We start from the raw sequence: 19,385 nt of genomic DNA, 5'->3' as shown, positions 1-19,385 counted from the left end.
GATTTCAATGTGCAGGCCTTAATTTTGCTACGTTCAAATGAGCTTCTTAATAAATGAAACGTACAAGGAGCAACGTTTTTTTTTTTTTAAATCGAACTTATCTTTAAAATTGATGCAGAGAATCAAGTAAGTGATTTTCTATTGCCTTTGTGCGTGATATTCCCTAATAAGTATGTGTCAAGTCTCACCAGAACTGTACTCTGCATTGATGCCCTCGTCATTGTTCCATTTCTTCCTTTATCCCAAAGCACTCAAATGATTGTGCTACTAACTTTAAAACAAGTAATCTGCCTCATCAAATCGAATGTTCCACCTTCGTCTGACCCATGAATATGCCCTTGCTAGGCCCTTTTCCATCATTTGAGAGGACACCACCTGATTCACCTCCTTCTTCTCCTTTTCCAAGGCTTCAAGTCGCCAAGTCCAAGTTGATCCTTATCACGTCCTTTCTCCCTTTGTGGTCTTCCTACGTCTTCCTCTCCCTCTCTCTCTCTCTTTTGACAGTGGGTGTGTAGGGTGTGTGGGTGCCTCTCTGTCTCTTGGAGCTCTTTTGGTGTTCCCCCTTGGTCCCTTGTTCCCTTGTGTGTGTGTGTGTGTGTAGTTGTTACCCACTAGCATCCAGCTGTGGGCAGTTAGGAAGTTGAGCAACCTTTAAGGCTGAAAAGGCCGTCGTCCTCTTCTTTGAAGATTGTCTGGCAGCAGTGTTTCCATCCTTGATCATCCAGGGAGTGGATCATGGTTTGAGATTGGTGGTAGACCCACATCATCATATCTGTTGGAACGGGTTTCTTCTACGTTCCATTGAGTGTGTTCCAGTGTACCATCCAGTGTGTGGTAGATTGGCCTAGAGGCTCCGGTGGGCGTGATCCGTGGTTAGAAATGTCGGGGGCGGGTATCATCTCAACCGACGGCACGAAGACCAAAACCAAACGGTTTAAGGTCAAGCATCCCAAGCGCAAACTGTACAGATCTTCCGAGCCTTTGCTATCCGTGTTCATGTGGGGCATCAATCACACGGTCAAGGAATTGGAACACGTGTCCATTCCGGTCATGCTCATGCCCGACGACTTCCGCGCTTTCTCCAAGGTCAAAGTGGACAACCAGGCCTTCAACAAAGAGAATCTGCCCTCACACTTCAAGGTAAGGGGCCGTCCTTTTAGGCTGAACAGTGGATATGATGCCTTGAAGGTTTGAAGGTTTGAGCCAAAAGCCAAAAGCCAAAAATCATGCAAGGCCCATGTAGTAGGCTATGTATTGATTATGACACTCTCAGGATACGGGGTTTTTGATTGACAGGTCAAGGATTATTGTCCTTTGGTGTTTCGGAATCTCCGTGAACGATTTGGGATCGACGATCAAGATTACTTACGCTCGATGACCAAAGACAGTCCTAAACCCATGGACTCGCCGGGACGATCCGGAGCCAAATTCTATGCCTCTCACGACAAATTATTTGTGATCAAAACCCTGACATCCGAGGAGGTGGAACAAATGCACTCCTTGCTCAAGCAATACCACCCTTTCATCGTCGAGCGACACGGTAAGAGCCGGATGACCGGGCCTGTTCCACTGCCTGCGGTGATTCGTCTCGGCCTTTATTGGCCTTTCTTTGTTGTTTGCTTTTTGCAGGAAAAACCCTCTTGCCACAGTACTTGGGAATGTATCGGATCACGGTGGACAACAATGAATGCTACATGGTGGTCATGCGGAACATCTTCTCCAGCCATCTCAACATCCACAAGAAGTACGACCTCAAGGGCTCCACCATCGACCGCGAGGCTTCGCAGAAGGAGCGCGAGAAAGATAACCCCACCTTCAAGGACAACGACTTCATCAACGACGGTGTCAAGATCCACATCGGCGACGAGGCCAAACAGAAACTCATGGAGACCCTGGCGGCGGACGTGGAGTTCCTGGCCAAGCTCCATATCATGGACTACTCGCTCCTCCTCGGCGTCCATGATTGCGAAGAGGCCGAACGCGAGGCCGCCGAGCGGGGCACCGTTGATCTGGATGGCGTGGACGAGGAAGTGGGCGACGAAGAGTACGACTCGGGCGGCTCGGGCGTGGCCCTCACCCCGCCCGACTCGCCACAAGCGCCTTCCCGCAGCCAGTCAGTCAACGGAGCCAGCCGCATCGACCCGGAAAAGGACATCTACGCCATTCCATCGCGCTCCACCTCGCAAAGTCGGGAGATCTACTTCCTGGCCCTAGTCGACGTCCTCACTCACTATGGCGTGAAGAAACAGGCGGCCAAAGTGGCCAAGACCGTCAAATATGGCGCCGGGGTGGACGGCATCTCCACTGCCGAGCCCGACCAATACTCGTCCCGATTCCTGGAGTTCATCAGCAAGGCCATCGAGTAGTGGAACTAACAAAATGAAAACCGAGGCTTACCTGCCCTCTTTGGGTCAAGCAAGTCGGGGAAGAAGGTCGGTGGTTGGGTGGGGGGTCGACCTGGCACTCTGGCACTCTTGATATTCTTCCCTGTCTTGCTCGTTGTCCTTACTTCCTTTCAGAATCCCGCTTTGCCCTATGAATAAACTCTTCGGCCACGCACTCCATATTCATCTTGACCAAAACCGATACTTTTGTGGGAAACACTCTCAAAGCCCCAATTAATCATTCATCTAATCACCAAACATTCAATCAATTAATATTGAAAGGGTTTGTGTATCTACTACAATAATAAATAACGCTTCAATCCAGTGCCCCGTTTGGGGCAGTTCCAAGCGGTTCCAGCTTGCCATTGAAACGCCCACAGCAAATCTCGAGGGCGGACGTTCCTTTGCTTGACCATTAGACCCCGGCCCCGGCCCTCTCTGCCCCTCGAATTCCTTCCAGTCGACCCTTAAAACAGACTTGTTGGGGATTAGCAACACTGGAGAAGCTGGTGAACATGAAATCCCCCTGAAAACTGCCGCAATTGCTCTTTGTTGTTCGAAGTTTTAAAAGCCAAATTCTCGATAATTCCCGCAATCAAAATCCATGCATCCGTCAGTGCAAAACGAAAATGATAAAAAACAAACGCCAAATCCAGAATATTTTGGGGAGCCTCTAAAACAGTGTAGTCGAAAATTGACCTTTGCTGTTCCACTTGCACCACCAGGTAGGCGGAATAAGCACGGGTCAGAGGACCCGTGAGAGTAGAATGGCATCGATCGGCATTACCTCTTGAATTTGTGCCCTCCCTCTTCAATAATTTTGCTTTCTTCCGAAACACCCGCTTCCCTGTCAATAATTCTACCCTCAGTTAACCCGTATGATATTCGCCCAACCAGTCATCAGTTACGGAGATGTCAAATTATGGAACCGTGTTATGTTGTGTTTGTATTTGCAATTTACCCTACTATTACGTGTAACATAGATTAAATGAATTAAATAATTCTGAGAAGCACCTTCATTACTCGACTACATCTTATTCTACTTGAGTAAGGGTATTTTGGTATCGACAAAGCTATCACCTAAAACTGAGCATGACCCAATGTTGCTTGGCAAGTGAGATAAAATTGCAACAAGGCTCGGTCCATCCCATTTCTGTAAAGACAGACAATAACTGATGTTTGTTTGCATTTCATCTTGTTGTCTTGAGAGATTTTATTTCAAGAGTAACTTTTGTTTTAAAGCAAAGTGCTTATACTTCAAAGAAGTAATTCATATCAAATGCCGGGTTTAAAAAGGACATGGTCTAGAAGAAAATGCAATTGCTTGAGGAACACTTCTTGGAACGTTTTGCTTCTCAATCTATTGAAGTTTATCTCCCACGTCTTGTCTCGTCCTTTAGTAAAAGAACCCCGTACCTTTTGCTAAAGTGTAAAGTTTGTTATTTTTCCTTCAGTCATCCTCACTTTTATCATGCCTTATATTAAAAGAAAGTAATAGAAATCAAGACTGGACATTAACCCATGAACTGAGAATGGCAACTCACCGAATCTTTTGGCGAGGTCCAGGGGTCGAGAAAATATTTGGTCCTCTGGGGTAAAATATTATTTGCAATGTGGGAAAAATATAAACATGTTGAAAAAGATAACAAAGAATTTAAGATGTTTGGTCTCTCTTATGCTGCGCTTTTATTGAAAAAACAAACCAATATTTCTTTGCTTAATTGGCCATGAAATAACGAGAAATGTTGCACAGAGTCAGCTGATGTGTAACATCTTCCATAAATTGCCACTGAAATACTACATAGAAATACAACATAATATTTCAAAAAAGTAAACGTACTGTTTTGTTTTCTAAAACAGCAAAATTATTTTAAAAAAATCACTTTTTATAAAAAATATCTGCTCTTCCAGGACTGATGTCAAATCAATGTAAAAAAACCGTTTTCTATTGATTCATATCACAAACGATCAGTAAAGCCAACTTGTGTTCTTCAACTTACGCAAAGCTTTTAAATTTATGGCAAAAGGTAGCCATGAGTTCTGTAAGAACAGAATTTATCCTTCAAAATCAGTGAAATGAAATATTGCTTGTATTTTGCCAGAAATGGATTGTGATAGAGCCCAGGCAATATGGACGAAAAAAGTTCATTTCATGTTTGTTCCATCACATCAATATCCAAAGTGTTCTGGTTTGGGCACAAAACTCCTAAAATTCCTTCTTGAATTATGGTCTGGAGAGTAATGGAACCATTCATTGAAACTGACCAAGCTTCATCTCATTCTTCAAAACAAACGGTCTAAACAAATTGCTATCTGGGCACAATTTTAAAACAAGAATGGCTTCCCCGTAAACAAAATAAAGCCATGACTGGTTCAGCTTCAAAAAGGAAACTGTGTTCTAAAATGTCAATTGGCATTGTGGATCCAACATGTTGCACCAAGACATGCCTCTAGTACATCTCAGCAATAGGAAATATGAAGTGGTTCAAACAACCACAAAAAACGAACAGTTGACGTGATTTAATCGAATCAAATTATAAACAAGCGTCTTGATCAACCTCAACCATGTTTTTGGATAAGATTTGTCATTTTCCTTTCAAAATGTAGGCTTCTTCCAGCCAACAGCATTTGGGTATTGAGCCTTATAGCAATACGGTGTCGAAGTAGCACCAATAATAACATTTTTTTTCAATGCATTTAAACAACTCTTCTGATTAATGACAATTTAGTTAGCTCGCAGTGCAAGTTGGTCATAATATTGATCCTTGCTCTTTCTCTACAGAACACCACAACAAAGTCCAAAATCAGGGCGCTAAATTTGATTTTCCTTCGCTCTCGCTTCACATAATAAGTAAGCATCATTGTGTCAAGATTATTTTCAAGTTTTTGGCCAAGGATCTCTGAAAACTTGAATCATATAAAAAATGTCAAACTTTTTGCCTCACTGGCATCATCAAAAAGATAAACAGAGGCATGCTCATAAATAATCAAGACATGTAATGTCAAATTTCAATAACCGACAAGAATTGCTGGTAAGCATGTAAGGGAGGATAGTCGCTCTCTTTCTGTCAGCCTTTTGGGGCAAAATACATCGTTATCAAACATATTAGATAACGCCAACTAGTCACCAGCTAGAGTGTATTCGTACCAATCTATATTGTATTGTATGTACTCTGCCGTACTGGTGCACAATGGCTGGCTGGAGCGAGCATGAAGCAAACCTGATGACGACTTGGCCTAATTTCACTCAACAAAAGTTTCTTCTGATTCTAAATCATCATCACCATTCTGTCCATTCCGACTCTTCCTGGTCTTCCACCAATTGAGGCAAGGAAGAAGAATCTCGCTCGCCACTTTCATGGACGGAGATCCCGTTTGCGGGCATCGAACTTGCGCCATTTGCGTCCTTGTCAAGTTTCCTTTCAGCCAATCCAGAGACGACGAACCCCACCAGGCGGCTGTTCATGGTGATCATGAATTTGAAGTGCCAGGCACACACGGACTGGAGCCAAATCTGAGCAAGCTTGCTTCTTCCAAGCTGTTTTCAGGGCCTATGAGAGGCTGATTTTGCCTGAGAGGTCCAGTTGTCCACCCAAAAAACTTAGGATTGGTGCGTTTTCCTTATCGAGGGTTGGAGCAAGTGCATCATCACTTTAGCTCAATGACTTTTGGAATCAACTTTTGCCTTTGGAAAAGAGAGATTTTTGTCATGGTTTTATGATTGATAGTTTGTGTTACATTTGAAACGGAAGTTTTGATGATCAAATCGCTAATTATGATAACCAGAAACCAAAAGCGAACAAGAATTGCTTTCAGGGTGTAGAAATTGCATATCTAATTAAGATCGGACATTTCGCCACCATATAAAATTGCAAAAAGAAAAATGATAAACGGTTTTAAAGATGTACCTTGTGATTAGAAACACTCAAAAACGTTGCTCCCCTGGATCCACATATAAAATTGCAAAAAAAAAATGATAAACGGTTTTAAAGATGTACCTTGTGATTAGAAACACTCAAAAACGTTGCTCCCTTGGATCAATAAATGAAAAGTTCCTGTCAAAACTAGGTTTTACTTTTTGAATTTCAAGAGCTTTGTAAGAAATTAACCTTATTTCAATGATCAAGCGTTTTTAATACATGCAGTAATGTAAAAAAGGCTCGAAATCTTCATTGCAAGTGTATTCGGGCAAAAGGAGCCGTTATGTATATAGAAACATTTGCCACATGTACCGAGTGTACGTACTAGTACAGTTGGTGCAATAATGGTGCCTTGGAGGACTCCATCCGACAACGACGCTCGCCACGTTCATGATGAGTGTATCGTTCGTACTCGAGTACGACTACGAACAGAAGACATGGTGTGGCCATGGCGAACCAAGCTCTAGCACCTTTGGCAAGCACCCGATGCTTCTGTCAGAAATTAGAAAGTTGCTTCCTAGCGTATTATTCAACACTTTATTTTTCTTTATTTTCTGAGAAAGAATCGGGGATTCAAGATGAACGAGTCTTTTCAAGGCAAAGCCTCTTACCCTCATTTCAGGCCAGGGGTTGACAAGAAATGCCAATACTCTTTCCTAACGGATCAAGGAACCGGTTAGGAGAATGGGAATAGGGAGGGCATTGGTAGTTGCTTGGGCCAAACCAACGATCAACGACCAACCCCGGTTCATCCCTGGTTGACTCCTCACGTGACAAGTGAGTCATGTGAAATAGAGCGTCGAACTGGTGCCAAGGGGGTTGGAATTTCCTTTGGTGAGTTCAATGAACTCTAAGAAATGTACGAACACGGGGTTTCCTTCAATCCATTCATGAGAGTCGAACGACCCTTGAAACGAGCAGAATTACTTGGAAATCTCGTAAAGAACGATGGAATATAATGACTCGTTTTACTGACTTTCTTTTGTCCACACGATAATTCATGACGCATTCGGCATTCCCGTACTCTGGTGTCACTTTTTTGTGATCCAAGCGAATTTGCAGGGAGCATCGTTATTTTGTGTAGCAACGGTTAGGTAATCTTTATTTAGTGGCCACAAAAGCTCTCCAAACATTCTTGAGCGTAATTGATGACCATCCATGGCTTTAACTTAGGCTCAGGTGACAAGTTCAGAAAACACGCTTGGCTTTATTTTTGGGCTTTGAAGCCAGAAATGTTGCCTAACCAGAACCGTTTCTCAATGCCTATCACGCACTTCCCTCCACAATACGAACTTGTTGGGAGTTCAGAAGTGAAAGCTTCAACAACAAACTCACAACAGACGCTCTTGGTGAAACCAATGGTATCTTTATCTACGCAATGTTTTTCTTGGCATCGAATCTACGACGTTTATTCAAGGTACAAAGCAAATCGAAATCATTTTCACCAGATTGTTTTTTTGACCTTGTACATTTGTGTACGAAAATTGTCACAGCTTTTAACCAAAACTACCTTATTTTTGACCAAGCTATTTATAATAAACACGGACAGTTATTCTTGCTTGGCATGATAATACTGATCATTCTTCATGGTCCGATGAAATTTCTGGCAACTTCTTTCCTGTTTCCAATGTCATAAACTCAACAATCAAAACGGGAAAAGGACGAAACAAATTATGAAATGACCTCCTACACTCCATTCAAGATTGCCTCTGATACAAAGGGTACCAAAGGAATTTTCATCGCCCTGTTGTTTAGCCAGGCATGTTGCCTCATGTTGGACAGAGGGAGAGAGATCGATTCTTGGTGTTGCTTGACCGAAAAATAGGCCACGATCCCTTATCCTCCGAAAACGTTTTTTCCAGGTGAATCATCAGGACTTTCTTGGGAATGAATCAAATACGCGCTCCAAGAACCTCGGAGAGGCCTGATCAATGCCAACAACCAAATACGTCTGGGGAGGTAGTCGGGGAAGATTTCTCTTTCTGGTTGAGACTGGTTGGAGGTCAAGTTTAATTCAACTTAGTATTCTTCGGATTCAGCTTCCACGGTTGCGAATAACAACGACCACGTCTGATTGCATGTGTACATTACGGATTGTACTGCATTGCTAGTTTGTTTCTGAGAAAGACGAAAATTTCTCTTTTTGTTGCACAATGCAAGGTGATCTCAGAGGTTTGGTCTGCGTAAAACTATGAAGGAACGTTTGCGGTGGACGAGAATGTGAAATAGAAAGCCCTTGCCATTAGAAACAACTTGTTTATGGCTTTGGGTGTAGGTAGGGGAGTATGTTACTGAACCTTGGTCTGAACCTGTGTTGACAAGGATTGGACAACTTATGCTTATTTCTGGGTCCATGGCCGACATCAACTCAAGGATGAGTAATGACTTTTTGATAACAGTTTAGCAGTGTGTTCTAATACAATGTCCAATGGATTTGTTATATTTTTGTAAACTTCTTCACTTGCGAAATGAACTTCCGGTAGCAACCAAGTAATGCCCGATTGTCAACTCATTCAAAGCAAGGTTTCATGGCCATTCGTGAATATCTTTATTTCGAATACTCGCATCTATTACAAGTGTTTGGAAGACTATTGAAACATTATGATCCAAAATGAATTTAAATCGATGCCCCCCATAAACTAAAAGCAACCCTACTCTAAATGCAAAAAAATGTGCTCGAATCAAAAAATTTCAGCGTTTAATCGACACTATAAACGTATCATTGGGAGTGGCCAAACCAAATGCGAAAGAGGTGGCGAAGCTCAGTAGGACGCAGAATAAGCAACGTTGGATTTCAAATATTAGAAGCTTAATGGAAAAATGTACTTGGTTTTTTCTCACACATAGACAACATTTAAAGATCTATCAGTCATCTATACCATAAGAAATGAAAATTCGTTTTAAATCATTTGTTAAATTCAATTTCAAAGCTTGCCACAAAAGAATAAGAAACATGTCTTTGCCCAAATACTATTGCTGGTTGATCCCCATTTACAATGCCCCGTAGGAATTGAAGGTTTTAGTCCCATTCAAGGCGTAATCTCCAATCCTCTTTATGTCAGTGTCATTTTGACAAAGAGTCCGTAAATCCCCTCCAAATGGACAAGTCGATTGGTCAGAATGACGCTAAACTCAAGTTCAAGTTCTAAAAATGAACAAATGGTTTGGATTCAACAATCCTAAAGTGACGAGATGAAGGGAAACTGAACTAATCTGTCACTTGACCAAAAATGGGCTTGTCTATTACAAAAGAGGCAACGCGTGTAATACAATTCATTGATTGGCTACAAGCTAAGAATATCGGAGATCCAGATAAATTTGGATTGTGCCCGATTACCTCTATTAGTAAAAAGTGATGTCAGGAAAACGGCAATCATAGCAGCAAACGTCAAGACTGTTATGTTTGGCGCAACAAGTTTCCTGCCTTCGTGGCTGAACATGCCTGCCACCACAGATGTCCAAAAAAAGAAACATCTTTTCCTGCGCATATGTGCCTGCCAGCCACATTGCATAATGCTCTAAGAAGATCTGTGTTCAAACCAGCAAACCACGGGGATTAACGTTTCAGAGAGGCCTGGGTTAGGATTTATTAACTCTGTGGTCTGATGTGTGCCTCCTCGGGTCTGCCCGGCTTTAAATCCAGGACATGTGAACAAGGCGTATGAAAAAGAGAAACTTCAAGAGCACAAGTAGAGACTGCCTTAGCCTTTCCAGCCCACTTCCAATGAGGCAGGCATCCATAAAATGACAGGCGATCCTAGGAGAATCCCTTCAAGCCCCGCTCATGGACTCGACACACATGTAGATGATGTGGACTAAGAGAGATCGGTGTCCCAGATCGCCTGGGTACTGTTTCACTGTCTCTTTGCTTCCAGAGAGGGAGAGAGATGGAGGATTGGAGATCAACCAGGCTGCCAACATAGGTGATCAAGTCCACAGGAACCAGTACCCTGCAACCTGCAACCTGCAACCTGCTCTCGGCCTGACGAAAAGGCAACCGACCGCAGGTGGCTGTCAGGCCTTTGGGCTGGAGGGCGGAGAGAAAGTAGTAAAGTTGGGGAAACTCTTCCTTCATGTGGCGGAGCTCGCCTGCTTCCATTCGTGCTGCCTCTAGAAGTTACAGTCTCAAGCAACTTTATTTGAAAGAGTCTCCTCAAGTTGTGGTTTCACTGGTTATTGCTAGGAACATATTTAGGGTTTATTAGTGATTTGCTCCAAGAAAACATCGACCTTTGGGCGGATTCTGGTCACAGACCTCCTCTACGACATCTTTACCTGTTGGTGTTCACCTCAAAGGTAAGCCTATTCCTTAAATTGTTTCACATAACATTAAAACAAGTGGTTCAGATGAGAGTGTTCATGCTTATTTGTGTCTGGTCAATAACCATGGTGGATGAAACATATCGTGCTGAGGTACGTGCCAAATTTAGGATAATGTGAGGGTCCTGATAGCGAAGGACAAGGTCACAAAGGTTTCTTGCCTCTGTTTAAGGGTGAAAAGAATTTTTGACACTTGGATGAATGTGGTTGATCTCCAAGACTGAAGAAAGCGGTTGATCTGCAACACTTCGAAAAAATATGATATCTTGATATCCTCTTGATCTTCTTAGAAGCTTGCTTGAACTCTTAAAGTCTTGAGAGGTTCGTTTGATCAAGTCAGTCAATGATCGCACTCCCAATGACAGATCTCAGGTTCTTCATTGGACTGTTTAAGTGCCAATTTAGAATGTTTTTGCTTTTATGGCAAGTCCTTGCACTCAAATTAACATGTGGCAGGGTTCAATGGCAAGCAGAAGTTTTGAGACTTTTTACCATATTACTGCCATTAAAGTGCAAACATAGTCAGGTTGAAAGTTAAAGAGTCTTGTATTTTTTAATATGAAATGAGAATGTTTAAAGATCCATCCAAGACCGTGGCAAATGAAGAGAAAGCGTTCAATTGCTTCGATCCCGTTTCAATTGTCAAAAGTCGGAGAGCTTCACGAGATTTCTCTTTTCACTTGTTCAAGTAATCATCACCGCGATTGTCGCTCCCAATGGCAAATCGCATTTGCTTGCAGCCTTCAAAAGAGGGTAGGATAGAAGTTCTCCAGAGTTGCGATTTCTTTCTTGGCCATGGGCGGAAACCACCCAATGGAAAGTCTACTAGGTTGGGTCCAGGACGCATTCTCTTTATCCAATGAGTCTCCAACGACTTGCTTTGCATTTTCCGTTCAGTTGCATTTGCCCAATGTTGCCAAGGGCTCATCGGTAATAGCAAACGCATCGGGGAGGCCGCTTATGCTCGGTTGGTTGGTTGTCCGGTTGGTTGGGTTTCTTTTCGCACGGATCCTCTGACTAGTGTGTAGATGTTAAAAGGCAAATTGACTGGATTGTGCAAGGGGAGCCAGGAAATGCAGGCTTAGCAGCACCCTGACCTAGAAAAGAGTCATTGCTTGGTGGAGCTCCAGATCTGCAATTGAGATATCACTGCGTGTTTGCTCTTTTGTATGCTACTTCAGTCGGACTTTCTCTCCGTGTTAATTATGACAACCCTTTTTTCCGGGCGGAGATTAGCATTGACAGAAGATGATCCCTTTTGGGACTCTAAAATTGTTTTGCCATGTTCTAGGCTTAGCAGCACCCTGACCTAGAAAAGAGTCATTGCTTGGTGGAGCTCCAGATCTGCAATTGAGATATCACTGCGTGTTTGCTCTTTTGTATGCTACTTCAGTCGGACTTTCTCTCCGTGTTAATTATGACAACCCTTTTTTCCGGGCGGAGATTAACATTGACAGAAGATGATCCCTTTTGGGACTCTAAAATTGTTTTGCCATGTTCTAGGTGTCGTCTTAGTTTCGTGACATTGAAAAGGAAAACTTGTTTCATGTTTCAAAAGATCTGTCCAGATAGCTGGACCAATTTTAGGGAGCCGGGGTCTGGCGACGAAAACATTCAGTTCTCATTTTTTGACCTTGAATGAGAGCTAATCTAGACTTGACATGAGGATTGAAAATCCATATTGTGCCCAGCCCTGACCTTGGCGACAATGCACCGGGCTTTCTTTGGCCAGAGTCTTCTTCTCGTTTGCATAGATTGCTAGCCCACCGCATTCGCTGGCAAATCAAGCAGGTATTTATTCTTTGCTCCTCTTCGGTCACAATAACTGCGTCGTAGGGGATCGATCCGTTTTGGAAGCTGACATAATTTCTCCAAGCACTTCAGGTGACTTCACTTTTCTGAAAGAGGCCTTTTGTGCTCAGAGCGACCAACAGAGTGGACGATCACCGATCAAGCAGTGGTGGTGGTGGTGGTTGGTGATCATCTTCATTCTCCTGTGGTGTTGCTTGAGGAGCAACAACAATGACGTTGTTGAGGTTGAAGAAGAGTTCATTCTGCACTTTCCAAATGAAAAGAAGTTGCTCATGGTTCCTCCATGACGGGGATAACTGTTCTTGAAGTTTTTTTGAGGTCATCAAGATCTTGAATACGTTCAGCATTGCGTGTACTTCACGTCACTTTTTTGCTGAGGGCAAGGAATTAAGAGCAGGAGTTCGCTCACTAAAGCCAAGCCGAGGTCATACACCTTTCGAGTGAGGATGCCCTGAACTCTTCCCTTTTCCCTTTTTGTCTCCAAGGCCTGATTTTGAGGATTGAAATAAACTTGGCGCCGGGCGGGGTGAGCGCAATTATAGTTCGAGTTATGTTTATGCCCAATTTTCCCACTTTCTCCTCTTACTTTGCTCTCTTCCTATTGTTCATTGTGCCGCCGGCTGTCCGGACTCCGGATCACCAAATCATCAAACATGCAACTCGTGTGCTTATTTTCCTCTTTCTCTTCTGACTTGTTGCCTTCATGGAGGCGGCCCCAAGCATTCCTTCCACGAAAATTCCTCCAGAAGTACCGAAGCAAGTTCAATGAACTTGCTCCAAGTATCTTTGCTTGGGATCTTTTTTTCCCAAGCCGGCCGGTACCGACAAGTGGATCCCGAGAAAACTTACACACATGCACTATTCCGAGTGTGGTGTCTGTTTTGGCTAGATTGGCGGGCACACATGTGTGAGTGCCGGGGGTTGCCCGGACCACATTCCACAAGGTTGGGAATGCATGCCTTTGGAGAAAGATCGGGGTGTTGTGGTGTGGTGAAAGAGGATTCCATGTGTTTGAACACGCACAGGTAGAAAAAAACAGGTAGAAGAGAGCGAGGATGATGAGTACGTTGACACATTTTCAACGCTAAGGCTTATTTAGGTCAAGAGAGAAGAAGAGGCATGGAACCAAGAACCGTTTGGAGAGACGCTCTTTCCTGGCACGAAAGAAACAGGTTAGATTTGAAAGTTGTTTTTTTTCTCAAAGGGTGTCTTTTAAGGGACCATGTTTGGACCTGGCTTGATCTACTGTGATCAAGTCAAAATGGAGTAATGGCAGCAATGTTGGCATATGTACTATTCCATGGATAAGAGAAGTCAAGTATAGAGTTAATCCGGAGTAAACTACTCTTCTGTTGCGCATTTGCCGGCATGTTGACTCCGGGCGATGTCAATGCCCTCAACGGCACCGATCCGAGATTTCCCTCCTCTTGCCCTCCTTCCCAGACCCTTGAGAAAGTGTAGGAGAACGTTCTGCTTTTGCGTTCTACCGTACACTCACCCGGGTTATGGCCATCTAAGGCGTCCGGCACGGATTTTTGGTCGCAGACTGGGGGAAGTCAAAGGCCCAAGGCGGGTCTATGGAAGAGAAATCTGCACACTTCCAATGTCTTGGAAGCAACAGGTCTCCTGAGTTGGTTAGCCTCTGCCTTCCTCGTCGTTTCTCTCGGTCTCTCGGTCTCTCTCTCTTTCCCCGCCTAAAGTGGATTGATCTCCTGTCACTTCCCGTTTCTAGAAGGATCGCGATTGCACCGGTACTTGGCCGATGTCAGGNGAAGCAACAGGTCTCCTGAGTCGGTTAGCCTCTGCCTTCCTCGTCTTGTCTCTCGGTCTCTCGGTCTCTCTCTCTCTTTCCCCGCCTAAAGTGGATTGATCTCCTGTCACTTCCCGTTTCTAGAAGGATCGCGATTGCACCGGTACTTGGCCGATGTCAGGTCTGATGTGGTTTGTTTTTCATTTCCCGGGCAAACGGTGCCACGCCATTTCCATGCCTGCGTGTTCGACCCAAATGTCTTGGAAAATCATGACTTGGACTTCAAGGGAGTGTTCGTTTGAACGGTTTGAACTGACAGGCCGGGAAGGCAGTTTGTTCAAGTGGGGAGTGACTTTTATGGGGAGGAAGCGCGGGAAACTGGAAGTTCTCCAACAATGTTGCTCTCTCGCTCTTCTTGCCTTCTTTGCTTTGCGTGGCATGCGGCATTGAGAGAGCTCATCATGTTTCCTTGGGCTACTAGTACATGAAGGCAACACTTTTCAAAAGCAAAGTTAGTCACTTAAAACCCTTCAACACGATCACAAGCCACATTGCATTCCTAATCCATACTTTCATTTTGCTGGGAAGTGAGCATTCTTACAATACTAAGAAGCGCATACTCTCGATACATACACGATACTTCAACAGTTCTCAACCTTCAGTGTATACTTTGAAATCATCAACATGGGTTGCTCAGACGTTATAGTGTTTGGTGGTAGCTCCGACGACATTGACACTCGTGGTCTTTAAAGAAACATTCCTGCACTCTCTCAAGTTCCAAGCACTCTCATTTGAACCCATTACTCAATCTCATACTTGTCTAAAACATGTGCCAAGAAGGCAACAACCCTATTGGTATCTCCAGCGGTGGATGGGGTACCGAGGTGGACGATACCCGAGGCCTATGAATCTCACGCCTAATCCCGCATTTCTCTCTCTTTCGCCAGGAGGAGTCAACAATCCTCCTTGGCCGTGGTCGCCTCGACCTCCGTGGTTTGAGCTCCTGACTGCCCAACATGAGTGCAGCCATCCCATGGGGCCATCTGGACGGCCGACCTGGTCCCACCTCGGGAGACCAAGAGAGAGATTCCACCAACTCCAACTCCATGCTCCGCCTCGAGCGAAGACAACCTTCCCCGGCCAGGTTTTTCATCGATGGTCCAGGGAGGTTGTCTAACGCCCTTCAACTAATGACTTCAGCTCTTAATTCGGTCAGTTCTTCGGACGACACCCCTCTTCCCCTGACCCGAGATCCGTCACCCACCCCATCCCACTATCACAATCAATCCATTCGCGATGAGGACGAGGATGAAGACGAGGGAGAGGAGGAAGACATTTCCAGCCCTTCCCCTTATTCTTATCCTTACCAAGAGGTTGTTCCTGACAACACTCAGAATCACCAGGATGATCCTCCTCCTTCTGAGCAAACGCATCTTGTCCACAACAACATTAAGTCTGTGGCTGGCAAGACCATCGTGGCCTCAGACAATGAAGTCAGCAATGGTTTTGTTAAGGATGGGAAAATGCTACCTTACGTTTTTGAAGCCAATGAATCAGGTATGTCGACAGAGTCATGATATGAACGCCAAAAGAACAAACTAATTTAAAAGCTGACATTTTACAACTTCAGGAACGAGAAAACGATCCTCAAAAATACTGCCAGTTTGCGGTGTTTGTGGAAAGCGATTTGTCTGTGTTACAACCATGAAACGACATCTTGTCACCCACACGGGAGAGAAACCTTTTGCTTGCAAAATCTGTGGAAAACAATATACTCAAAAAGGAAATTTAAGGGTAAGTTTTAAGGGGATGTTTGCCTCCTGCCCGCCATTCTAAAACACCATCATATGATCTCTTTAGGTTCATGAAAGAACTCACAGAAACGATAGGCCATTTGAGTGCAACATTTGTCATCAGAAATTCTACAGAAAAGAGCCAATGCAAAAGCATCAGTGGCGACAACATGGAGTAGTTCACTTCAAAAATCGACCTCTGGGTGCGACTCCTTGCGAGACGCCCCCAATTGCCCCACCAACTCCCTCGATATCACCAAAACCAACGTTGGCAATGCCAGAAGGAATTCTCTACAATTCAATTGTGGATCGCATCAAGATTAACAGCATGGACTCATACAACCAAGATTCCCGTTCCCTAAATGGACCACCTCCACCACCAAGTTCTGGCTCATTCCTGAACTTTACCCACACGCGCCCAGAGTCCAGAGCCTTGACCAACCCTCCGATGTCTCCCGAATCATTCCAACCTGAAGATCTATCCGCGTCTAGAGCTATTGACAATCGAAGGGCGCCATCTCCACCACGAAGAACCCACCTGAACTTACCAATGATTCCCGGCAATAGATTTTCCGCTCTTGTGCCAAAATTAATGTCTGCTATAGATATACAGAACGAAGAATTCAAGAATGCCAAATTCGATACCAATACAAGAGTGCCTTCTACCCCCACTGCAGCACACCACATCACACTCTCGGATGCGTTGTTGGAGCATCAAAGCGACCGAGACGTTTTCTCCAAGTCTCACATTTCCCCTTCTCAAATTGATCATAATCATTCTTCCACGGCTGACCACCGCAACATGAATTTGGGCACAACTGTGGCTCAAGCTGATTTATCACCAAATTCCAAGCTTTTGAACATTCATGATCCAGATGAACGTTATCAGGAGAAGAATGGATCTCAAGTCCCCCAACAACAGGCACCGATGAAATTGAAAAAGATATTGGCCCATGCGTACCAAAAGGAGGTTGAAGAACAACGTAATGCCGATGATGAGCTAAATCAACGGGCTGCTGAAAGTCACTCAGTCCGTCCTGAGGCCAGATATACTAAAAATGGAGCCTTAAACAGCAATGAAGAACCTGCAACCCATCGGGGAGAAAAAGAAATGGTTGAATGTCAATGCAAATCCTGTGGCAATGTCTTCACAGTTCACGACCCTTACAACTTCAGGTGCTCTAACTGCAATGCCAAATACACTTCCCTACCCACGCACATGATTGCAGATCCACTTCAATGTATTGGATGTTGCCAGGTGTTTCCTCATAAGCCAGCTTTGAAGGCCCATCAAATGTGTGAAGAGAAGGAACGCCCTTTCCGTTGCTGCAAGTGCGGTTACGGATTCCGACAAAAGGCACACCTTCAAAAACATCAATGGCGCATCCACCGTCGAAAGTTGGAGCCAGACCAATCAATGAGGGAGGCAGAAGCTATTTTCTTGGCCATGAAAAATGTGGTGACCATACCAAAGACGAACACAACTCCACCGCCAGCACAACTACCATCGTCACAGAACTTGACGCTACAACCAAGTGTTACCATCACTGCAACGACAACCCCATTGATGGTTACAGTAGCTTCCCAAGAGCACGCAAACCAAAATGATGTTTCCAGCCTTCCAGCATCACCAGAAAATTCCAATGCGTGCGCCTCTCCAATGGTCGAGCAAGGTAGCCAACCTCTGGACTTATCCCCAACTAAGCCTTCAGCTCTAAGTATTACCGTCAGTACTGGTCAGCCTTCTTCTTCCTTGGACCACTCTGGCCACTCTGAATTAGGCCAGCCTTCTTCTTCCTCTCAACCTGTCTATCTTCTTAGGGTAGCCGAAGGCAACCCTTTGCTCAATCAGCAGATATCACTGCCCGATAACTCATCTGCCACTTATCCTTCACAATCATCTTCCAATGGCCGGTCCATTTCGGCCTGGAAGAAGCAACGTACCTGTTCTGACCCACCGCCGACAAACCACTCAGAAAATACTCAGATTGATAATATTATGCACCATTCTCATGCAACTGATTTGTCTGCCAAGGAACCAATATCCACCCATCGGACTTTACCCCCCATTGCCACGTTGCAGCAACCTCTCAGTTCGAACTTGCGAGCCCATACATCGGCGATTTCTCCAAATTCATTCAAACATTCCAGTTGGCTGTCAGCCGGACGACAAGAGACCTCTTTGACGACAAACACATCCAGAAACTACTCCAGACCTTACTCCATGCCCAACATGAGCACTAACGACTCTCCCAGACCCATAGATTCAGACAAACTGACGACAGAATCCAGTCACATGGTTAGACATGACCTCCTACGAGACCCACACAACATTCGAACAGTTTAGGAATGGAAAGCTTTCACTGATTGCCGTAAAATTACAATTTCCCCTCACCCTTCAATTTCCCCCTTTTGCATTGGCTACTTCTGCATTATAAGTACTAATTCCTTAGCTGTGATACTTGTTAGCTATGGCAGACAAACATTACCCTAATTTTTGTGATCTGTTATACATACAAACCTTCCGTCAGATGTATATAACCAACCTTTTTGATCTGGGTGATTGGTACGAGGGACATGCCATGACACTTTGACCCCTTCTTCTCTCTAGACTCCGCGTAAAAAAATTACCCGCCTTGCCACGTTGGCAAACGACCAAACAAGCTTGGCAAAGACAACCCAGACTACTCTGACCAGACGTAAACATTGAACGAAGCTCTCGCAACCTTTTTCTCTGTTGACAAATTAACTCCTGACTCCTGAAATTGACCTTTGACCAACGCTTGTTGACTGCGGGGTAACTTTTTCACTTGGCTTCTGAGATGGCAGAGTCTCGTGGATGGTCTTCAATCTTACTCTTTTATATTTATTTATTTTTCTAAAAGGTTTTGGTTCTCCATTTTGTACCACAATTATGTTTTGGGTGCTTTGGTAATGGTAACTTTTCATTTTCGCAATCCCTGTTGGAACAAAATGACAGCATATATATATATATATATATAAATATATTTTTACATTTTTATCCTCATATATGTGAAAAATCAGTTATGCGCTCTAAAAATACAAAATTGTAAAATTACTGCTACATCATATTCCTTGTCTTTCTTTCTTTATCTAATGGATTAAAATGGTAATAAAATTGTTTTAGCTATAAATAGCCTCTACCCAACATTGGTAAGGGGAGGTCAACAGATGAAAAGAAAGAAGTTGAATTGAACAGCAAGCAATCAATTAGATATGAAAAGTCTTTATTACCTCTATAAAATACACATCCGCGTTAGTAAAAATGTTCTTTTAGCGCATTGTTATCATCCACGTAGGGGTCAATTCATCGGTCAGATCTTGAGCTTCGTACAAAATTGTGGTCTTAGCATTTTTTCTATTAATATTAGTGGAATCGTCCTGT

At 44.0% G+C, this 19,385-nt stretch overlaps 2 protein-coding genes across 3 annotated transcripts; both read left to right on the top strand.

Annotated features, from left to right (window-relative positions):
- Positions 1-366: 366 nt before the first annotated feature.
- On the top strand, positions 367-3,403 carry LOC131879278 (phosphatidylinositol 5-phosphate 4-kinase type-2 alpha-like). The gene is made up of 3 exons (XM_059225550.1): positions 367-1,140; positions 1,297-1,540; positions 1,630-3,403. The coding sequence occupies exons 1-3, from the start codon at positions 880-882 to the stop codon at positions 2,364-2,366; spliced, it is 1,242 nt and encodes a 413-aa protein (XP_059081533.1). The 5' UTR covers positions 367-879; the 3' UTR covers positions 2,367-3,403.
- A 6,960-nt stretch (positions 3,404-10,363) lies between these two features.
- Positions 10,364-19,071, top strand: LOC131879370 (uncharacterized). 2 transcript variants are annotated; one of them, XM_059225672.1, is made up of 4 exons: positions 10,364-10,600; positions 15,134-15,743; positions 15,817-15,980; positions 16,047-19,071. In XM_059225672.1, exons 2-4 carry the CDS (start codon positions 15,203-15,205, stop codon positions 18,324-18,326), a joined length of 2,985 nt encoding a protein of 994 aa, XP_059081655.1. In that variant the 5' UTR covers positions 10,364-10,600; positions 15,134-15,202; the 3' UTR covers positions 18,327-19,071. The 2 variants fall into 2 exon arrangements, with proteins under 2 accessions (XP_059081655.1, XP_059081656.1); XM_059225673.1 differs by lacking the exon at positions 10,364-10,600 and having other exon boundaries at positions 14,378-15,743.
- Positions 19,072-19,385: the final 314 nt, after the last annotated feature.

This window comes from Tigriopus californicus, chromosome 4 (assembly GCF_007210705.1).
Source record: "Tigriopus californicus strain San Diego chromosome 4, Tcal_SD_v2.1, whole genome shotgun sequence".
NCBI classification, from domain to species: domain Eukaryota; kingdom Metazoa; phylum Arthropoda; class Copepoda; order Harpacticoida; family Harpacticidae; genus Tigriopus; species Tigriopus californicus.
The sequence above is the reverse complement of the archived record's forward strand: the minus strand, read 5'-3'. Positions and strand labels throughout refer to the sequence as shown.

Coding starts and splice junctions, on each gene's coding strand:
- LOC131879370 (XM_059225672.1), top strand. CDS start 15,203: ATGAGTGCAGCCATCCCATGGGGCCATCTGGACGGCCGACCTGGTCCC. Junction 15,744..15,816: donor TTTTGAAGCCAATGAATCAG/GTATGTCGACAG, acceptor TTACAACTTCAG/GAACGAGAAAACGATCCTCA. Junction 15,981..16,046: donor CTCAAAAAGGAAATTTAAGG/GTAAGTTTTAAG, acceptor TGATCTCTTTAG/GTTCATGAAAGAACTCACAG.
- LOC131879278 (XM_059225550.1), top strand. CDS start 880: ATGTCGGGGGCGGGTATCATCTCAACCGACGGCACGAAGACCAAAACC. Junction 1,141..1,296: donor ATCTGCCCTCACACTTCAAG/GTAAGGGGCCGT, acceptor TTTGATTGACAG/GTCAAGGATTATTGTCCTTT. Junction 1,541..1,629: donor TTTCATCGTCGAGCGACACG/GTAAGAGCCGGA, acceptor TGCTTTTTGCAG/GAAAAACCCTCTTGCCACAG.